The 20,500-nt window shown below is 48.5% G+C and overlaps 1 protein-coding gene across 3 annotated transcripts; it reads left to right on the forward strand.

The window, feature by feature from the left end:
• The first annotated feature begins 6,564 nt into the window (after positions 1-6,564).
• Positions 6,565-13,453, forward strand: LOC148128452 (vomeronasal type-2 receptor 26-like). Of its 3 annotated transcripts, none has more exons than XM_087949078.1 (3): positions 6,565-6,951; positions 11,267-11,393; positions 12,255-13,453. In XM_087949078.1, the coding sequence occupies exon 3, from the start codon at positions 12,623-12,625 to the stop codon at positions 13,163-13,165; it is 543 nt and encodes a 180-aa protein (XP_087805204.1). In that variant the 5' UTR covers positions 6,565-6,951; positions 11,267-11,393; positions 12,255-12,622; the 3' UTR covers positions 13,166-13,453. The 3 variants fall into 3 exon arrangements, with proteins under 3 accessions (XP_087805204.1, XP_087805205.1, XP_087805206.1); XM_087949079.1 differs by having other exon boundaries at positions 12,405-13,453; XM_087949080.1 differs by having other exon boundaries at positions 6,565-6,813.
• Positions 13,454-20,500: the final 7,047 nt, after the last annotated feature.

The raw sequence follows: 20,500 nt of genomic DNA on the forward strand, positions 1-20,500 counted from the left end.
AACTCTACAGAAAACATATCAAGTGGGCGACAAAGTTTTCTTGTCCACCAGATATCTACAAACCACTCAAAAGTCGAAGAAACTTGGTCCTAAATATGTTGGTCCTTTCACGATTGAACGGATTGTAAACCCTGTGACGGTCCAACTGAAATTACCGAAAACTCTTCGACGAATTCTCCTGGTCTTCCATATTAGTTTGTTAAAACCTGAACATATTTCTGATGTAAGACCGAGCCAGACTGATCCTCCTATACCATTGCTGATCGAGGGTGAACAACATTTTTAAGTCAAAGAAATTCTGGATTCTCGCAAATGAAGGGGTCGGCTCCAATATTTAGTTGCTTGGAAACACTTCCCTTCTTCCCAAGCTGAGAGGGTCAACGAAAAAGATGTTAGAGCCCGTAAGCTGATCAAAGCCTTTTGTACTAAGTATCCTGATAAACCCTAGAAATGTATCCATTTTATTTACCTGATTATTAATTAGTATCTTTTATATTTCTCTCTCTAGTAGGACTAGCGTCTTTTTTCTAGGAGGGCCGAATGTCAGCCTTCAAGATCTTCTACTATTGCTTTGCATCTTTTGGCTGCCATAAGTAACGGGGGGAGGAGGGGGGAAAGTATGGGAAGCGAGCTGGAGGTGTTACATTCTAGTGTTGTAATAAATGAGGAGGGGGGAGAGTACATTCTTGCTTAGGTTTCTATTTCTTGCTTAGCTTTCTTTTCTCTGCGCAGCTGCAAATCTTTATCAAAGTATGCCAAGGTCAACGGACAGAGGCCTCATCACCACCTGAAGATGTCCACATGATCATATTCACAACTTTTAATTGGAAGAATCATTTGAACTACTGGGGGTGGGAACATTTCCATCACTTTGTATATGTGATTTATGCGGCTAATTCCTCAGATTCAGAATTCTATTGTTGCTACCACTTCATTTTCAGTAAAATATATCTTTTATCTAATTAAAAGAGTCTAAGTATTTCTTTCTTGGATTTTGGATGGAGCACCACCTGACAGGTTGGACAAAAAGACATGGTAATGTAATAGACTAGGAAATTTTGTAATAGAAGTTTAATAGATCAATATAAAATATACCGTATTTGCCGGGGTATAAGACGACTGGGCGTATAAGACGACCCCCCAACATTTCCATTCAAAATATAGAGTTTGTTATATACTGCCGTATAAGACTACCCCTCTTCCACACACCTTCCACTTTTGCACTTTTTTTTTTTTTTTTGACGCACTTTTCTGCTTTGGACAATTTTGAAATGAGCTAATCCAATTTTGAACCAAGAATATGCAAATAGCTATGGAGTTTAGAAATGAGTTTTAAAAATATTTTTCATTGCTTACCATTAAGCGTAAAATATGTTGTAAATAAAATGAGAACACAGGAAACGTTCTCTTCTCAATACAGCTGATCTCTCTCTCTCTCTCTCTCTCTCTCTCACACACACACACACCAAAAACCCGGACACTGAAAAGGCTGCCAAGGAACAGTATATTCAATGCCTTCTCTTTAGGCATTCCTTAGAATCTTTTTTTTTCCCCAAGTGGCCCTCTTTAAAAAAAAAAATGGAGGTAACACTTTCATTCAAAAAGTCTTCCAGTATCTGGAGTCGCTCAGACATATTGAAGTGAGGCAGGAGAGTAAGTGAAATTTGAAATGATCCAGCTACCGTTTTCTTCCCCTCCCGCCCGAAGGCCATTATCTCCACGTCAAAACGAACGAGGGAGGCAAAGAAGCCAAACACGCTAAAAAGGATCTCTTTATTTTCCTACACAAGGTCACACCTACTTTTCCGCATTCAAAGGACAACCTCTCCTCACCACCACCACACACACACACACACACCCCAATACCCGCAAACAATGTTCTGGGCATTAATCACCATTGCTACATTAACCTGGTAAATTTATACCCTGCCTCCCCCAGTGTTGCTTTGACGGCAGGATTTCACACAGCGGGCGCTCGTCGCTCTCTTCTCCGCTCTCCCACCGTTCGCACATGTTGGAAGCACCGTAAAACCTGATAACCCACCCGGGGCTCCCCATCCTTAACCTACAGCCGCCCGCATGCAAAACCTGCGTGCAAAAAGAAAAAAAGAAAAAGAAAAGTACGCCGCATGTGAGGATCTTGAATCCTCTCCTCCCCACACCGCTAAGGAAGGAAGAGGGGAAAGGTTGCGCAGCGCGTGGCGAGTGACACCCGCCACACACACACACACATACCGCTCCCCCAGCCTCCCTCCCGGCTGCAACTCAAGCTCGAAGTGGGAGTCGGAGTCCTCCCGGCGTATAAGACGACCCCCCCACTTGGAGGCATGTTTTTCAGGGCAAAAAAGTCGTCTTATACGCCGGCAAATACGGTAATACAGATAATGGTTATATATATTGGATGAAAGTACAATATAAATTTTACAATAAAATTTGGAATATCTCATATAAAATGATGGAATAAATAGTTTAGTCATGGATGATTAATAACTGATAAACATATGTTAGTTTGACAATGTGAGAATTTATATAAACCGTGAGCAATGACTATGAAATGATAGCACAAAAGATTTGTAACCAACTGACACACTGTATGTATGTAAAATGGAACATGGTTTTATGTTTTTATGTTTTGTTTGTATATGTTTGTCTTAAAAAATAAAAATTTTACAAAAAAGAAAAAGACCTCCAGGGTCACTCTGGGCTTCCTCCACTGGAAACACGGGCCCCCCAATTCAGTGGGGCTTTCCAGGCCTGGGTCTCATAGGGGACACGGAGGGATACCCGGGTTCCATCCATTGAGTCAGCCTCCAAGGCCTGAGGAAAAGCCGCGTTTGAATGGCTTTATGGGTCTTTGGTTTTTTCTTTATCTTTTTTTAGCTGTGTTCTGTCTGTGAAACCTTCCTTCTCAGCACCTTTAATAAATTTAATCCTTGTTTAAATCCTGCAGTGGATCCAAGGCCTTCTTGCCCCCTCCTAAGACTGGCTGAGCTCCTGGTTCCCAAAGCCAGACCTGGATGGGGAGGGCCTCTCCTCCATCCTCTTCTGGGTCTCCAGAGGGCTGGTTGCGGGGAGAGAAACTGGGGTGGGTGGGTGAAGTTGCCACCTCTCTCTGGTCACATCCACACAACTTGCTCACTTCACCAATGGCTGCATTCACACTGGCAACTTTTAACCGTGGTTTGTTTTCTGAAGTTGGATCAATTGGCTCAGTGAATGATGGGCATCCCGCAGTACATGAATTCATCAGAGAAAAGCTGGACAATAGTTTATAACTGAAACAAGCAGGGTGTGCTGGTTAGACAGTATAAAGCTAGTTTGGGAATGAGAAGTCCCCTTAAGGGAATGCTTCATGGGAAATGTAGTTAATGCCTCTTGGAGATGTAGTTCATGTCACATGGTCACATCTGTAATCCTGATGGGTCACTGACTTGACCTCTGGAGGGCTGAGGGAGGTTTGGGGCATTCTTACCTGGACCCCAGCATCGTGCTGGAGTCTTCCTTTGGTATATCGCTGTGGGATGAAGATAATCATCTTTTCACACTATGGAGGCGATCACTGGGGCAAAGATTGGACATTAGATGAATCTCTGCATATCTGTGAGTTATAATTTGAGGGTATCTGATATAATCCAATAAAATTAACTTTGCATAGAAGCCTTTCTAGTATTGGACTGCTTATCCCAGGAACTTTTGGAAGATAAAAGTATTGCCTGGGACAAAAAACAGGGGTAGCTTTTCTTCCTGCAAGGACCATATTCACACAACATCCTTCACCAGGCTGGAGAAATGTTAGGCAGCCACCCTGAGAAAAAATACAGGTCTATGTGCAGCCTCCACAGAGCCGATAATGGACCACTGAAGAGAACAGCCACTCCTCCTCCTCCTCCTCCTCTTCCCAGGGTCTCCCCTGAGGCAAACTCAGAAATCGAGGTGGGCACATTCTCGAAAGAGAAGGGGCTTCCTCCCCTCTGGGCACAACAACCCAGCTTCAGTGAGACACGGCAGAGAACATCATGGAGAAGAGCAGCCTTGTTAGGCATCAACCTGGCCTCCAAAAACAACAGCTTGAACCCAGAGCCGCCAAAGATGTCATACTGAGGCAGAACAGATGGGAGTGGAAATTTCACTTCAGGCCCAAGGAATTTGAACATTACCTCCAATTCAGGATTGGCATGTGGAGTTCTGTCTATGGAGACTCTCAGTCATCCAGGTCCTCGTTGTCTCAAAGGAGAGACAACAACGTTTGAGATATATGGAGTTTTTTTTTTAAACAAGTTTTATTAATTTTAAAAACAAACACAAATACATATAACATAAGACATAACATAAAGAAAATAAAAAATCATCTTTTCTGAAGGTTGCTCAATCCGGGTCAAAACTCTTTATACAGACACAACTTCAAATTCATATTCATTTTATATATCATTCATATCTTATTACCATCTTCACTTTTATATATAGTTTCTTTTCTCTCTTAAATTCTCTTAATTTTATTTTATTCATCTCATCTCAGTTCAAATCATAATATTTATTATTCTTTGTCTGTTTATTTCCAGCTATCCATTTGCTTTCTTCCTTAAAAAAAAAAAAAAAAAGTCTCCTGTCCACTAATTGGAGTATAACGCCTTTACCTCTTTCCTCTACATTTATAATATTTAATATAAAACACTTAACTTACATTGGGATCCTGCTTGGTACATTCAAAAATTATACAATATTATCACTACCAGAACTAATCTATTCATTAATATTCATATTCTTTTATAACATAAAAAACTTAGCACATTGCTTTTCAATTAATTAACATACTTTTGTGGGAGGACCTACTTTCCAATTATTCTCCCCCACATCACATATTTTGAATCATTATTTCATTAAGGTAATCCTCCTTCTCCTCCTCTCCCCAACATTCTTTTATACCTTAACCATTTTATCCATTCAATTTAATATCATATCTTTTTAATAATAGTTATATTTTCCACAGTTATTCCCCCCCCACATCATATCTCCAATCTTTATTTCATAAAATGTTCCCCTTTCCTTAACACCAATTTCACTAAGTTATATTAAATATTTTACCACATTTTAAATTACACTTTATTTCCAACCTTCTAAAAGTTATTTCTAAGTACAAATATAAAAAACAATCTTGTGTACCTTTAGAATCCCTTCATCAATAAGATTACCCATTGTCTCTAAAAAAGATTTGTTTCTTTACATCTTGCTCTCTACTACTGAGGCCTCTCATCCCTTTTCTCCCTTGCTTGTTCTTCTCTCTATCCTCATTACCCCTTCGTCTCTCCACCTCTCTTCCTCTCCAGCTTCCTCCCTCTGCAGTTTTCTAACATAATACCTCCTTTTCATCTTATTTTTCTTTTTTTGGATTGCTTTTACAGATCTTAAAGTCTCTTTTTCCTTTTTCTCCTTCTCCTTTCTTTTGCCCAGCCAAAGTGACTTGTTCCTCCAAGATGGCTTCTTCTTCCTCCAAATCTTCTTGGTATTCAATCCCTTCCACGTAAGCATAAACCGCCACTTCTAAATACTGACACAGAGTATCAAAAACATCCTTCCCTTCTCGCTTTTTCTCTTGAATTTTTTGACGTAAAAGTTCCAAATCATCCACAAATGATGTCATTGTGAAGAGAAAAAGTTTTCCCAAACAACCACCCAGATGTTTTTAATCAAAGATAATTTTCAAAAGTAATAAAATCACCAAGCAGTCCAAGTAGATCATTTCTTTAGGCACCTTCTCCTTCCTCAATTTCTCTTTCTGGGGTTAAAATTGGATCACAAAGTTGCATTTAATATATATCTTCAGAAGCCTTGTTAATATTTATATCTCCTTAAAATTCCAGGCATACTCCTCATTTCCAAATTATAGTCCAGCTTTCACTCTCCCTTCCCACTCACAGCATAAAAAAAAAAAATTTTTAAAAGTTTTTTTTTTTAAGAAAGAAAAAAATCATTCAGAAATCCTTATCTCTTCAGTGTTTAATTACCTGGATTTTCAGATTTCTCTTACTGTTCCACAGCTGTCACGTTAGGAAGGAGAGTGAAAAGAAAAAAAAAACTTTCCCTTTAAGAGTTCTATCCGTGGCTTGTAACTCTCTCTGGAAACAATGTAGCAACTTCTCCAACAGTTCTCCGATCCCCGGAGGTTTCTTGCTTAGCAACTTTATCCCGGACCATAGGCAACTCTCACGATTCTCCGATTCTCTTCCTCCTGCACATTCTTATCCGTCTGCAGGTTTCTTTGAGGCGGCCATTGCTGACCGCCGCTCCTCCGCCTAGGGAAAAGAGGGTTTAGCTGGCTGGGGAGGGGGTCTGCGACACCCCCTACCCCCTTTCCAGATCCCCCCTGTCTTCAGCAGCCCCTACAGGGCAGCTATATCCCCCAAATCCAAGTGGATCGGGGGAACCTAGTCGATGAGCCCGGCAGGGATCGCGCTGGATCGCGGAACCCTGCCGCCGCCGAAGCCTCGCAAACAGGAAGTCTAAATCTCCTTTTTTCTGTTCTTCAACTATATTTTGTCAAAATCTATATTGTCGGGATATGATTGACAAATTTTTGTGAACTTTTTCCCTTCACTTGTAAGATAGTGGTAACACCCATTTTCTTAATGAAGCATGTCTGTAAATTAGACAACTACAAGAGAAAGATTAAATATTGAAAAAGCAACTGGGATAATAAACAAAGTTTTCTGCTTTTAAAATTGCTGCATGTTCCCATTCTAGTTCCATCCTTTCCTGGAGAAGAATGAGTTTGTCAATATTTCGGAGATTGAATTGTACAAGGACCCAAATGGAGAGGTAGCAGCAGATCTGTTCATTTGGGGCTTCTTCGTTCTTCCCAAGGATGATCCCAGGAGAGAGACTGTGGCGTATTTTGTAAGACAGAGACTTTATATCGACAAAGATGCTCTTTCACGGCTAAAGTTGCTTAACAAGGTAGGAAAGTTTGGTGTCTTCTCTCCATTTTTCAAAAAGCCTGAGGTCCCATTTCAAGAGGGCTGATGCTATTCCCCAAAGGTGGTTGACCTTCACCGAGAATTGAATCTGGACAGTAGAAACCAGATTTTTTCCCTTAGGCTGCTTGGGAGGCATCAGTATTGTTCCATTTTGTGGACCACGTACAGTTAAGGGACTCCATCAAACGGGTGAGAAACCCACAAGGGCTGGGGAATGTGTCGCTAGTAGCTTCTGGTTGTTTGCTCCTTGTGCCCAGAAGAACAACGAAGGCGGTAATTCTGCTGACCGGGGCCTGAATCCAGGCTTGGACTGTATCCGATGGGATTGAATTGTCTTTGGACGGAGGTCCTTTTGGTCCCATTGGGGGAAAGAAGCTTCTTCTCATCCTGCTTGGGGAAAAGTGTCCCCTGAAGGGGCAGGTCCGTAATCTGGGAGGCTCTTAAGGAGGCCAGACCTGGCCAGAGCTCTCCATGCCTCCCTTTCACCCTCCCTGGGATGGAGCAATGGGCCTTCTGCTCCTAGGAAGCAGCTCCAAGGCTTTCAGTTCACCTGAAATTATCAAGATTGTTCTGATATCACACCTTAAAATTATGGGTGTAAGAAGAGGGGAGAAATGCGTGTTAATGGGGTCATGAGAAGGAACTGGCTGGTTATCATTTAATGCTGAAATCTTTTCTCAGTTCCATCCAGGGGTGGGATTCAAATTTTGTAACAACCAGTTTTGTGGGTGTGGCTTAATTTGTGGGTGTGGCTTGATGGTCACGTGACCAGATGGGCATGGCCTGGTGGCCATGTGACTGGCAAACCAAATACAAGTGGTCCTCGCTTAATGGCCAGTTACTTAGCAAGTGTTCTAATTTATGACTGATCTCCCCAGAGCTCCTTGACCTGGTTTTGGAGTTTTGACAACCATAAACACAAACACACACACGCACACAGCCTTCTAACCCTGCTATTCTTTGATTCTGTAAGGATCTCCTGCTGGAACGGGGGGTTGGACTAGATGACCTCCGAGATCCCTTGCAGCCCAGCCCTAGATTGCTGTGCTGCTTCAAAGAGTCTTCTGAAGCCAGGGTTTGTGTCCTTCCTTCCTCTCCTTTTTTCTCTCTCCCTCCTTCCATGTATTTATCTATCCATCCATATATCTCATTCACTTTATCCTCCCTCCCTCCATCTCTTTCTTTCTTTTTCTTTCTTTGTCCTGTCCTTCCATCTCTTCCTTTCTTTGTCTATCCATTTTCCTCCTTTTGCTTCCTTTCTCTCTTTTATTTCATTCTCTTTCCTTTCTTGTCTCTCTCTTCCTCTTCTCTCATTCCCTCTATTTCACTCTTTCCCTCTCTTTCTCTCTCTTTCCCCCTCTCTGTATCTCTCTGTATCTCTCTCTCATTCTGCCTCTTTCCCTGTCTTCCCCTCTTCCCCCCTTTGTGTGTGTGTGTGTGTGTGTGTGTGTGTGTGTGTAAAAGAGAGGCATGGATAAGTCTGACCAGGTCGGGTCACTTTAAGAACCTCCCCAACTATGAACCGGCCCTTTCAGGGGACACTTTTCCCCAAGCAGGACGAAGCTTCTCTCCCAATGGGACCAAAAGGACCTCCATCCAATCATGATTCAAATTCATCTGAATTCAGGCCCTGGTCAACAGAATTCCCTTTTTTCTTTGCGAGTTTGGGCACAAGGAGCAAACAAACCTGAAGCTCTCAGTGACACATTCCCCAGCCCTTGTGGGATTCTCACCAGTTTGAAGGAGATACTAAACCATAGGTGGTTCACAAAATGGAGCAGTGCGAGAAGGTAAGGGTGACTGTGGGGGATAGCGAAGTGGCCGGGTCTCCCTATCTTCCCCTCTCTCTCACCCACTCTGTGTGTGTGTGTGTATCTGTGAATGTGTGTGTGTGTGTGTCTCCCTGAAAGCCGCGGCATGGCCAAGCCAGCAAGCTCTCCTTGGCGCTCTTCGCTACTTCTTTCATTTCTTCTTTTTCGAATCCAGACTGGCTAAACAACGATTGCCAGACCGCGGTGGAAGCGGACCCTCCTCCTCCTCCTCTTCCTCCTCCTCTCGCACTTGGCAGCTGTGGATGGATCAGGAGGGTGTAGTTGTGTGGGGAGACGCTCGCTCCTCAAGTGAGCAGCCACCCGCCCCATACTTGGTTTTGCTGTGCTTTGGCATTTGCTTGAGGAATATCTCCCCATGCACGTGCAGCCTCCCGGCCCTGCCACTGGTTATGAGAGGAGGAGGAGGAGGAGGAGGAGGAGGAGGAGGAGGAGGAGGAGGAGGAGGAGGAGGAGGAGGAGGAGGAGGAGGAGGAGGAGGAGGAGGAGGAGGAGGAGGAGGAGGAGGAGGAGAAGTGTTACCCGAAGGGACGCTTCCACCGCGGTCTAGCGATCGTTGTTCAGCCGGTCTGGATTCCAAAAACAAGAAATGAAAGAAGTAACGAAGAGCGCCAAGGAGAGCTTGCTGGCTTGGCCATGCTTTCAGGGACACACACACACACACACACACACACAGAGTGGGAGAGAGAATCGGGAAGATAGAAACCCGGCCGCTTCGCTATCCCCCACCGTCACCCTTACCTTCTCAGGGCAGGCGAGGGAGGGGAGGGTGAGGGGCAGGGCCAGCCGCTTCATCAAGGTGAAGAGAGGGCGACCAAGCACAGGCGAGTAGAAACCTGGGAACGGTGGCTCCTGAGGGGCTTTGAAGTCAGATGGCCTGGAGCGGTCGAGATCCGAGTGAGCATTGCAACACAGGTTCATCTGATCGACCACTTCTTTGGTGTTGGCTTTACGGAGCCACGGGGTGAGGCCTGGGCTGACATGCAACAGCAGTGCCTTTAACTGTGCTCGTTTGTATGTGTCCAAATAATCCGGCGAAGACACCGGAGGAGTCGCTCAGTTAGACCTGCCCCCTCCGCAGTCTTCCTCCTGCACAAAAAGGCCATTCCCTGAGCTAAGAAGGCAAGGAGCTGCGGCTCGACTCACCCAATTCCTAGGACTATCCCAACGGTCCCAATTCTGCTAGGAGAGGGCAGCTCCGCCTGGCAATCCCCCTTTCCCTCGGTGGTCTGACTTCCCGTGGCCCGCCTCCAGCCTGAACACCAGGTCGGAGCACTAGAAGGCCACTTCCCTGCTTCTCAATGGTGCTCCTGTACCATCCACTGCAGGACCCTGCAACTCCTTCCCCAAATTCTCCCTCAATTTCAAAATGACAATGCCTGTTGCCGACATGGGTACGACCGGGCTGCCGGTCATCTTTACCCCCCACCCCACTTGCCTTTTGCTGCTGCCACCTGGAGCCCTAACCCCCAGCAGGTAAGGCCCAGCACCTGCGGTGAATCCCAGCTAAATTTCACTGTACCAGAGGACATGTGGAGAGGCTCATGTTCTCCTGCTGCTGGGAAAGCAAGAGAGTCTTTCCCGGCACAGCGAAAAGTTTGCAACTTCCCCTCCAATAGGGAAATGGGTGGCTCTGGGCAGCAGAGAAGTAGCCAGCTTGAATCCTGTTTTTCTCTGCCGCCCAGAGCTGTGCCGGGAAAGACTCTCTTGTTCTCCCAGAAGTAGGAGAACACGAGCCTCTCTACATGTCTTCCAGTACAGCGAAATGTAGCTCGGGTCCCCACCAGTTTGCATCTCGCCCCCCGCCTGGATTCACCGCAGATACTGGGCCTTACCTACTTGGGGTGAGGGCGGCGGGTGGTGGCAGCAAAAGGCAAGTTGGGGGGGGGGGGTAAAGGTGACCGGCATTGGCAGGTAAGTGACTGGGCCCAAGATCTTGCAGAGCCTCACTCACCCAGGGAGATCAGGCAGGGCCACAGTGGAAGGCATGCAGCAATGGCTGGACTGGCGAGTGGGCAAAAGCAGGCTGCAGGCGATGCCGCGCATGCACGATAAGGACTGACTGGGAGCGGAGGGGAGGGGCAGGCAGAGAGGGGCGGGGCCAGTTAGTGGTGCGATTTGCCGGTTCTCTGAACTGCGCAGAATCATAACAACTGGTTCTATAGAACTGGACAGAACCAGTACAATCCCACCACTGGTTCAATCTCTCCAGACTTTTCTATATAATAAAGTCCTTTTTTGGTGGCAATGTGAGATGCCAAAAGCAAAAGAGAGGAACTAAAGGAAAAATCTTCCAGAAGTTATATCTCCAACCATTTGTAATTAGTGAGAGATTTTGTATTTACTTAAGTGAAGACCAGAGGCTAATATCTAATATCTTGTCTAATATCCATTTTTACCTCCATTTTCCATGGACGGAAAGTCCTAACACATTTCCTTTGGCAATCTTGTTTTTTTCCTGCTCAGTCCTTTCCTCAATCTGAATGTGTGGAAAGTTGTCATCCTGGATTTGTCAAGAGGGCTCGAGAAGGAGAGCCAGTTTGCTGTTACGACTGCGTTCCTTGTCCGGAGGGGACCTTCTCCACTCAGAAAGGTGGGTGACACCAGAGGAAAATGGGAGGCCTGGTGGAACTGGATCCCTCCATAGCATTGTCATGAAAGTGTGAATTAAAACACACTTTGAAGCTTAATTGGTTTCTGGTTTATTTCCGAAATGCCTCATTTCTTATCTAAACAGAAGAGCAAAAAGACTGTGAAGGAAGGGCTGGCTAGAGAGAGGTGGCTGTGGCAGATTGGACAAGCTTTACTACTGCCAGAGAAAATATTTCTTCTTTTTACCTTGGATGTGTCCTTCCTTCCACATTTACTTCTCTAGGAACACCTGAGTTCCTTGAAACACGAGGAATGGTTTTAGGTCCACCTCCTGAAAGGAGGATTGCAATGCAGTCTACATGGGTTCCCTTTGAGGAACACTGAAATGTCTTACTGATGTACGAGATACACAATATGGTGGCAAGGATAGTTATGCCTGTATGTGTCTGCACCTGTATCACCACTGCTCCAATGGCCATTCCAAATTATTTGCAACAGTCACTTGATCTGCCAGCCACCTCTTAGGCAAGTATGACAAGAATTGCCATCTTGCACGTAAGTTTATCTAGAAAGATTAATTGATTCATTATTTTCCTTTAGTAATGGAGGTTCCTATCAATATTCTGAACATTACAAAGGAAATCTTTCAAGTCCAAAGCTTCCCTCAATTTCACAGCCTATCAAAAATATAATGTAGCTATATTTTTTTTAAAAAGTGATAAACTTATTTTTTGTCTCTGGAGATATTAAGAAATCCATCCCGGAAAATGCTCCTGATAATCACTTGTTTCCAAAGAATGTACAATATATTTTGAAATGCAAAGGACAAAGAAATATGGGGTTGGTTGTTTTTTTTCCTCAGATACAGAAAAATGCACCAAATGTCCGGATGATAAATACCCAAATAAAAAAAGAGTCCAATGTATCCTCAAAGTTATAACCTTCCTGTCTTATGAAGAACATCTGGGCATCATCCTGGTCTCTTTTGCCCTATTCTTGTTCCTAACCACAGGCCTTGTTTTTATCATCTTCATTAAATACCGAGAAACTCCCCTTGTCAAAGCCAACAACCGGGACCTCTCCTACATCCTCCTGGTCTCCCTCCTGCTTTGCTTCTTGTCTCCTTCTCTCTTCATTGGTCAACCAAGGAAAGCCACCTGCCTTCTCCGACAAACGGTTTTCAGCATCATCTTCTCGGTCGCTGTTTCTTCTCTCTTGGCCAAAACCATCATGGTGGTGCTGGCTTTCCTGGCCACAAAACCAGGAAACCGAGTGAAGAGATGGCTGGGGAAGAGCTTGGCCAACTCCATCATCCTGTCTTCTTCTGGTGTCCAAGTTATCATCTGCTCCATCTGGCTGGGAGTTTCTCCCCCCTTCCCTGACTCTGATCTCCACTCCCAGCCTGGAGAGATCATCCTGCAATGCAACCAAGGGGCCGTTGTCATGTTCTACGTCACCTTCAGCTACATGGGCTTCCTGGCTGCCGTCTGCTTCACGGTGGCTTTCCTGGCCAGGAATCTGCCTGGGGCCTTCAACGAAGCCACACTGATCACCTTCAGCATGCTGGTCTTCTGCAGTGTCTGGGTGACTTTTGTGCCCACCTACCTGAGCACCAAAGGGAAACACATGGTGGCTGTGCAGGTCTTCGCCATCCTGGCCTCCAGTGCTGGTCTGCTGGTCTGCATCTTCATCCCCAAGTGCTACATTATCCTTCTGAGGCCAGAGCTGAACACAAAGGAGCATCTCACAGCCAGAGCAAATGTAAAAACATGACAAATAACATCATTATGATAGTGGAAGAATTGTTAATGTTTCTTTTATTTGATTTCCATTTTGATAGTATGCAGGAGTCAAAGAAAATGATATCTGTATGTTACAAAATGGGGAATTGTTGGACGACTGGAATTCTTGCAGTTCCCTCCCACCTCAATAAATATTGCTAAAGAGACCACTGTAAAATTCAGAGGAATTCACCTGTTCAGCAACAGCTACTGAACATGATACCTTATAAAAAACGATTGACGCACTTGTTCCCACTGACAGCAGCTAAACATGCGGGTGGGTGTTAGAGAATGAGTAGGAAAAGAGGTCAGGAGGAAACTGTGGGAATCAAACACCAGCCTGGTTGCCAAAAAATGCCAGAATGATGTGAAATGCCATGCTTGACTGGCTCCCATCTGAGGAGGGAAATCTTCATCCCTCTTATATGAGTCTTTCTTGATTTCCTGATAAAACCTCCTTTGCAGAAAGAATTCAGCAGAACAGCTGTCTGGGATTTCAGTTTGGGGTTGTATGTACTTCACAGCAAAAAAAAAAAAGGAAATAAAAAAATGAAGTGTGTAAAGAAATTTCCACTGTATATTTTTTTTCTTTCATCAACCAGAGAAATGAAATAGCCGTTTTCAGGCTCTTTAATTTTCCACTCTACAATTTGTACCGAAAGCATTTCTCTGCTCCTCCTCCAAGCCTGTCTTGTCTGTGAAGGGCTGGAGAAGATGTCCAGAGAAAGGGGACCTTGGGACTCTTCCCAGAAGGAGGTTGTAGGGATCCTGTCTCAAGGCAGCCACATCATTGACCAGGTCACAAACCTCCAATGCTGCATAATGTTAATCCAGGTCCAAGAAGGGGCTGAATAAGTGGGGGGACTTCTAGGTTTCTAGGAAGAGGCACCCATGGAAGCTGCTCTGCTCTCCAACCACAGAGATTGCTGATCAATTGGGAATCAATTTTTATGTCTCATAAAGGCTCCTAACTGCGAATAGGATCCCTTTGCAAATTCCATTTTAAGGAGATAAGAAAAGCTCTGTTGGATCAGAAGAAGGTCAGTCTAAGATTCACACAATTCCCTCTGTAGAAGAAGGCCGAGACTTGTGGCCTTGTGCCACATGGAAGAGGGGTTTATCCAGAGGTGGAATTCAGTAGGTTTTGACCAGTTCTGGAGAACTGGTAGTGGAAATTTGGAGTGGTTCGGAGAACTGGCAAATACCGCCTCTGACTGGCCTCGCCCCATCTCTTCTCTGCCTCCCACTGAGTCCCAGCTGATTGGCTGGATTGGTTGCCCTGCACAGGAGAATGGAGCTGGAAAGCAGTTTAGTCATGGTGGGTCTGTCCCCATTCTTGGGAAGGGGACATATTGTGTGGGTGTGTTTGCTGTGTATATTGACAACACGCAAGTTTTAGGGGAACCTTTGAAAGTGAGCTCAGTCTGCTCCTAAACTGTGAGCCCTATCTGACCATCACAACACCCGAAGGACATCCAGATATACACAAAGCCTTGTTTTTCTATGCTTCAAGCATGGACCTCAATCTGATCATCGGTCCACTCATATTTTATCTTTTTGGAATGTGCAGTAAGTTTAACACATAGTAAATCTCACACATGGTCATTTTGCCATTCTAGGCCCTTTTGCTTTTTTTCTATCAGCTGCCTGTTGTCTTTCCGCCTTATTCCTTGGATGGCTCCAAAGACCACAAAGCTAGAACTTCTTGGAAAAATCCATCACTTGTTTATACCAAGAACAATCCAAGTTCATTTGCTTAATTTTCATGGTCCAACTCTGCCCTTTTCATCCCAGTTTCATGGTGGGCAACACCCATTCAGCAAGGAGACATAATGGTGTAGCCACTGGATGCAGATGTTTGCTTGTTATGATACAAGAGTGTTGCACTGGTCTGGCATGAGTGAGCAAAGAGATGGGATTCCCCTGCTTCCTCCCTAAAATATTTTTAAATAAATACTTTTCTTCCTTATATGCATGATTGGCCTTCAGTGGACATGATTGTAGATGACCAGGGAGAAAAAAGGGACGATTTCCAGGTTTATGCAGTAATCGTCAGATGTAGCTTTGCTTTCGCCGTGACCACTTGGCTTTAGTGAAAACATACCTTTTACTAGATGCAACTCGACTGCAAATGGAGACGAGTCTTTCTTTCCTGAAGGTCCAATCTGGGCCGGGCCTGATAACGGCTCACCTGCTTGGCTGCAATGCCTTCTCTTTGGCTGTGGGTGGTTCTCTTGTGGGTGTCCGTGCATCTGGGAAGGGTGAGGAGACAGGAGATATCGGAATATCTCGGAATATCTCGGCTGGGCCCAGGAGTTTCTTGCCACTCATTGCCTCTTCCTTCTTCTTCTGAAAACATTGTCAGAAAACTCAAAAGGCCAACAGTAACAATGATTTGGGTCTTATTAACCAGAGCTGGGGAGGAGAGAGATGACTGGAGAATACTGGAGGGCCGCTTCTAGAGGAAAGGATGAAAACAAACAAACAGAAATAAAAGTGAAAGCTTTCAGGCTTTCTTCCGCCCACCTCCTCATTTGTGGCCCAAAATGTCTTCATCATCAACGTTTGCTAGGCCAGCCCCTTTTGGCACCCCAGGGACCCCCACAGTTGCATTCAGCAGGCAACTTGAAGAAGAAGAAGAGGATGTAAGTCCATCAATGGGGATTGGACAGCCACTTGTCTGACAACGTATAGGGCAGGGGTGGGATTCAATTGTTTTAACAACCAGTTCTGTGGGTGTGGCTGGGTGGGCGTGGCTTCTTCTTTTTTGCAGCACCCCCCCTTGTTTTTGGGCCTCCTGGACCTCAGGGAAGCCTCCTGGGGGGCGTTTTTGCTCCCAGAAATCTTCCCTGGGGCCTAAAAAGGCACAAAATGGAGCACAGGGCGGGGCGCTCAGCATACATACACATCCCACACCCCCTTTTGCCTCCTGGGCCTCAGGGAAGCCTCCTGAGAAAAGCAGTAAGACAGCAAGGGGGATCCCGGCACAGCTGATCATCGGGAAGGGAAAAAGAACCTGAAGATTCCTTCAGGAGTGACTGGGTGGGGAAGGACGCAGTCAGTGATGTCAGGCAGGCGCAATAAAGACTGACTGGGAGGGGTGGGTGGAGAGGGGTGGGGCCAGCCAGGGGCACGATTTGCCGGCTCTCCAAACTGTGCAGAATCATAACAACCAGTTCTATAGAACTGGTCTGAACTGGTAGAATCCCACCCCCAGTATAGGGTCTCCTGCTTGAGCAGGGGGTTGGACTAGAAGACCTCCAAGGCCCCTTCCAGCTCTATTCTGATTGGTTAATAAAGGGCCAAGTCCAGCAAAAGGAGCTGGAGACTCACCGAGAATTCCAATCCCATCAAGGAGTGTCCAGAAGACTCCACGGCTTTGATCCCCAACCTGTGTCCCCTGAGCATGTACAGTCTTCCCTCTCCTAAAGATAGGATTTCTTCTCCTCTCTTCTACAACCCAACGCCTGGCTGTTAAGACAGCAATGACAGAGCCAGGAGCAAAAAAGAAAGAAAGAAAGAAAGAAAGAAAGAAAGAAAGAAAGAAAGAAAGAAAGAAAGAAAGAAAGAAAGAAAGAAAGAAAGAAAGAAAGAAAGAAAGAAAGAAAGAAAGAAAGAGAGAGAGAGAGAGAGAGAGAGAGAGAGAGAGAGAGGAAAGAGCACAGTCCCACCTAAAAGTCTCAACCAGAATTCCTCTCGTTCCTGAGGTTTTCTTTTGCACAAAATGTTCCCTTTCCTTCCTTCTCTTTATTTATATTTGTATCCCTTTCATTCTACCACACAACACACAACACACACACACAGACACACACACACACACACACACACACCTCTGTTCTTACCTTCTGTTCCCGGGCTTGCTTTTTGCTAGTCATCTTGTACAACTTATGTACTTCCTTGGTGTTAAATTCAATAAACTTGGAGGCAAATACCCCCAGCCCCCCCACCTGAACCTCGGGGGACCTTCCTGCTCCGGCCGCAGAGGGTGGGGGAGGCAGCCCCGCTTCCCAGGGTCCCTCCTGGCAGCCCCCTCCCTGAAGTGGGGGTCCTGGGGAGCCCCAGACTGGCGCTTCCTCCTTCCTGGGGCTGCTTGTCCTGAGGCTGGGCCAGAGTCCCCCCAGGCCCCTTTCCCAGAAGGACGGGGGTGCTTCCCTCCCTCTGCTGCTCTGCAACCCCCTTTCCCTCCTGGGGCTGGCATGGTGTCTGTGGGGAGAGCAGGGAGCCCCCTTCAGCCCCCTCCAGACAGGGAGAAGCTTCCCTGGTGGTCCAGGGGGATCCTTTCCTCTCTCCAGCCGATCACAGTCATCTGGGATCTCCTTAGGGGAAAACACCTCCAGATTAAAGGGAGTTTTGGGGATGCAGCTGCCCCTCCCCCAGATAAGCCGCCTTCCACCAAAGTCAGTCCTGGCTGGGCTGGTTCTTCCTCTGCTTTGCAAAGGGGGTTCCCTCCTTTCTCTTGGCCGGAAAGGGTCCACATTCTTGGGACTCTGCCCATCTGCTCCGTCCCTTTGAGAGCTCCGGCTCTCCTCCTCCTCCTCCTTCTGGGGTCCCTGGCTGAGAGGGGCGTCCCAAGTGCCTGGGATCCGGCCCCTCCAGACTGGCTCTTCAGGGCCACGGAAGCCTCCCTCACATGGCCCCGGGGGTGGAGGGGCCTTGCCAGGGTTCCCGGCCTTGGAGCTGGGCAGAAACGGCCCTTCCCAGCCCTTTCCCATCCTCTGGGCCTCCCACCTGCGGAGGGGAGGGGGATCCAGGCTGAGTCTCGGACTGGACTCACCCACCAGCCTCACAGTCCAGCTGAAGGGCCTGAAAGGTCCAGGCAGTCAGATGGACACACACACACACACAGAGAGAATGGGGGTGGGGAGGCTGGTATCCCTCACTCCCAAAACGCCCCCCTCCCAGTCTGTGCATGGGACCTCCAGCAATGCTGCCATCAGCTGGTCCCCTGCAGGGAAGTCCTGGATTGTCTGGGGAGGGAGGAGGGACAGTGGCCACTCCACCCTCCCCTTTGCTTGGCATTTGTGGGGAGACCCCTAAAGGCGAGATTCCTTCCGGGCCTCCCAAAGAGCATCCAAACGTTCCTGGCATCAAGTGGGAAAGAAGCCTAAAAGGAAAGAAACTCCTGCACTGGCTGCGATTGGGGCTCGGAGGGGATAGGAACCCCCTCCTTGCGAGCCCCCGGCCCCGCCTCCAGCCCGCCTCTGGCGGGACCCCCTTCCTGGGGAGGCTCCTCCCTGCCAGACCCTCTTGCAGCCTCTTGGACCCGGGGAGGCTGGGGGGCGCATATCTAGGTGCAAAGGGCGGGGGGAACACAATGTACCCGGGAATCCCTCCCCACCCCTCTTCCCCTCCCCCGGGACTTCCCATCAGGCTGGGGAGCGAGAGAAGCAGAGGCGCGCAAGAGGCAGACGCGCGCATGCTCAGTCCCTTTCTTGAGGCTCGCAGGCCGCCTGAGGGCGCCCCTGGTGGTCCCGGCCAGCCACGGCAGCTCCTCCTTGCGAGAGGGAGGCAGGAGAGGGACGCGCCTTGCGCCCCAATCCCAGCGGCCTTGAGACCAGACGGGTGCGGGGAGGGGATGATGGGACACGGAGAAGCTCAGCTCTCGAGAAAGGCCCAGGGACGCCCTGTAGTCGTACTTCATGGGTGATAGAGAGTTCGGCTCTCTCAGCTCCGCCTGCCAGAGCAGAGTGCAGCGTAAGGGTTAAGCCCAGAGAGTTGTGACATCCTAGAGCGGAAAGGAGGACCCGCTTCCTTCCGCGTGGAATTCTCTCTCCTCCCCCCCGTACATAAATCACTGCGGGCAACGCCCTCTCGCGCATGCTCTGTTCGCCCTCTGAAGCCGCCCAGGATCGGAGGCTTCAGGATGGGCGGGGGTCGCAGGAGGCAATCCGGCTTTGCTTTGCTCCCCCGGACTTGGCCCCTCCTTTGCCCCGCCTTGGACTGCTGGGGGACGCTGGGGACTTGGCGTGCAGGCACCGCCTGGGACCTTATGGGGGGCTGCGGGGAGGCGCCAGGGCCTTTCTGGGTCCCCCCTTGGCAGAGCGGGGTGGGGGAGGGGGAGGAGAGACTCCTGCCTGCCCCTCCCGTGGGAAAGGAGGGGTGGATTCTCCCAGGGGGGGGGGAGTCTGGGAGGGAGTGATGGGTTCTGTGGTCCCGGATCTCTGGGGGAGGCTGGAGTTCTCTGGCTGAGGCCACTGTTGCTCCTCCAGGGCCGCCTCCCCTCCTGGCCTGGGAGCCAAGGAATCCCCTCCTCTGCGGCCTTTGGCCAGCCCTGAGCCGGGAGGAGGAAGGGAAGGGAGGCCTTTGCTCCGTCCGGTCTTGGCCCCAGGACATGCGGGGGCCTGAGCAGCTCTGCTCCCCAGGAAGGAGCCTCCTTCCACCCCCCAAACCCAGCTCCACTCTCCAGGGACAGGGGGCCGGGAAGGCTCCAAGTGGGACCCCCACCCCACCCCCACCTGAGCCTCGGGGCCCCTCCTGCTCCGGCCACAGAGGGCGGGGAGGCAGCGCCCGCTTCCCAGGGTCCCTCCTGGCAGCCCCCTCCCTGAAGTGGGGGGCCCCCAGACTGGCACTTCCTCCTTCCTGGGGCTGCTTGTCCTGAGGCTGGGCCAGAGCCCCCAGGCCCCTTTCCCAGGAGGACTTTCCCCCTCTGCTGCCCTGCGACCCCCTTTCCCTCCTGGGGCTGGCATGGCAGGGACCCCCTTCAGCCCCCTCCAGACAGGGAGAAGCTTCCTTGTGGTTGAGGAGATCCTTTCCTCTCTCCAGCCGACCACAGTGATCTGGGATCTCTTTAGGGAGAAAAACCCTCCAGATTAAAGGGTATTTTTTGGTGGGGAGGTGCAGCTGCCCCTCTTCCCCCCAATTGCAGGCTGCCCTCTGGAGGGACCCCTTTCCTGGGGAGGCTCCTCCCACCGGACCCATTTGCAACCTCCTGGGGTCCGGGTGTGACTGGGGAGGTCCGGGTGCAAAGGGTGGGGGAAATGAAGCCTTCGCTCTCCCCCCCCCCCGGGAGCCTTCCCATCAGGCTGGCGAGGAGAGAAGCAGAAGCGGGCAAGAGGCAGGCGCGCATGCCCACTTCCCCTTCTGAAGCTCGCAGGCTGCCCGGACTGCGCCGCCTGCGGAAGGAGCCTCCTGGTGGTCGCCCCCTGTCATGGCAGCTCCCCTTGCGAGCCGGAGGCCGGAGAGACGTGATTTCGCCTCCTTGGCGCCACAGCTCAAGCGGCATTGAGACCTGACGGGTGCGGGAGTGGATGATGGGTGGTTCATGCGTTAGGTAGTTTGTGTCATCTCCGCCAGCGACAGCGAGGGCAGTGCAAGGGTTAAGGCCAGA

This window comes from Notechis scutatus, unplaced genomic scaffold (genome assembly GCF_049901735.1).
Source record: "Notechis scutatus isolate UNSWTSFEM ecotype Mainland unplaced genomic scaffold, rNotScu1.2 NSCUSCF68, whole genome shotgun sequence".
Classification (NCBI taxonomy): Eukaryota; Metazoa; Chordata; class Lepidosauria; order Squamata; family Elapidae; genus Notechis; species Notechis scutatus.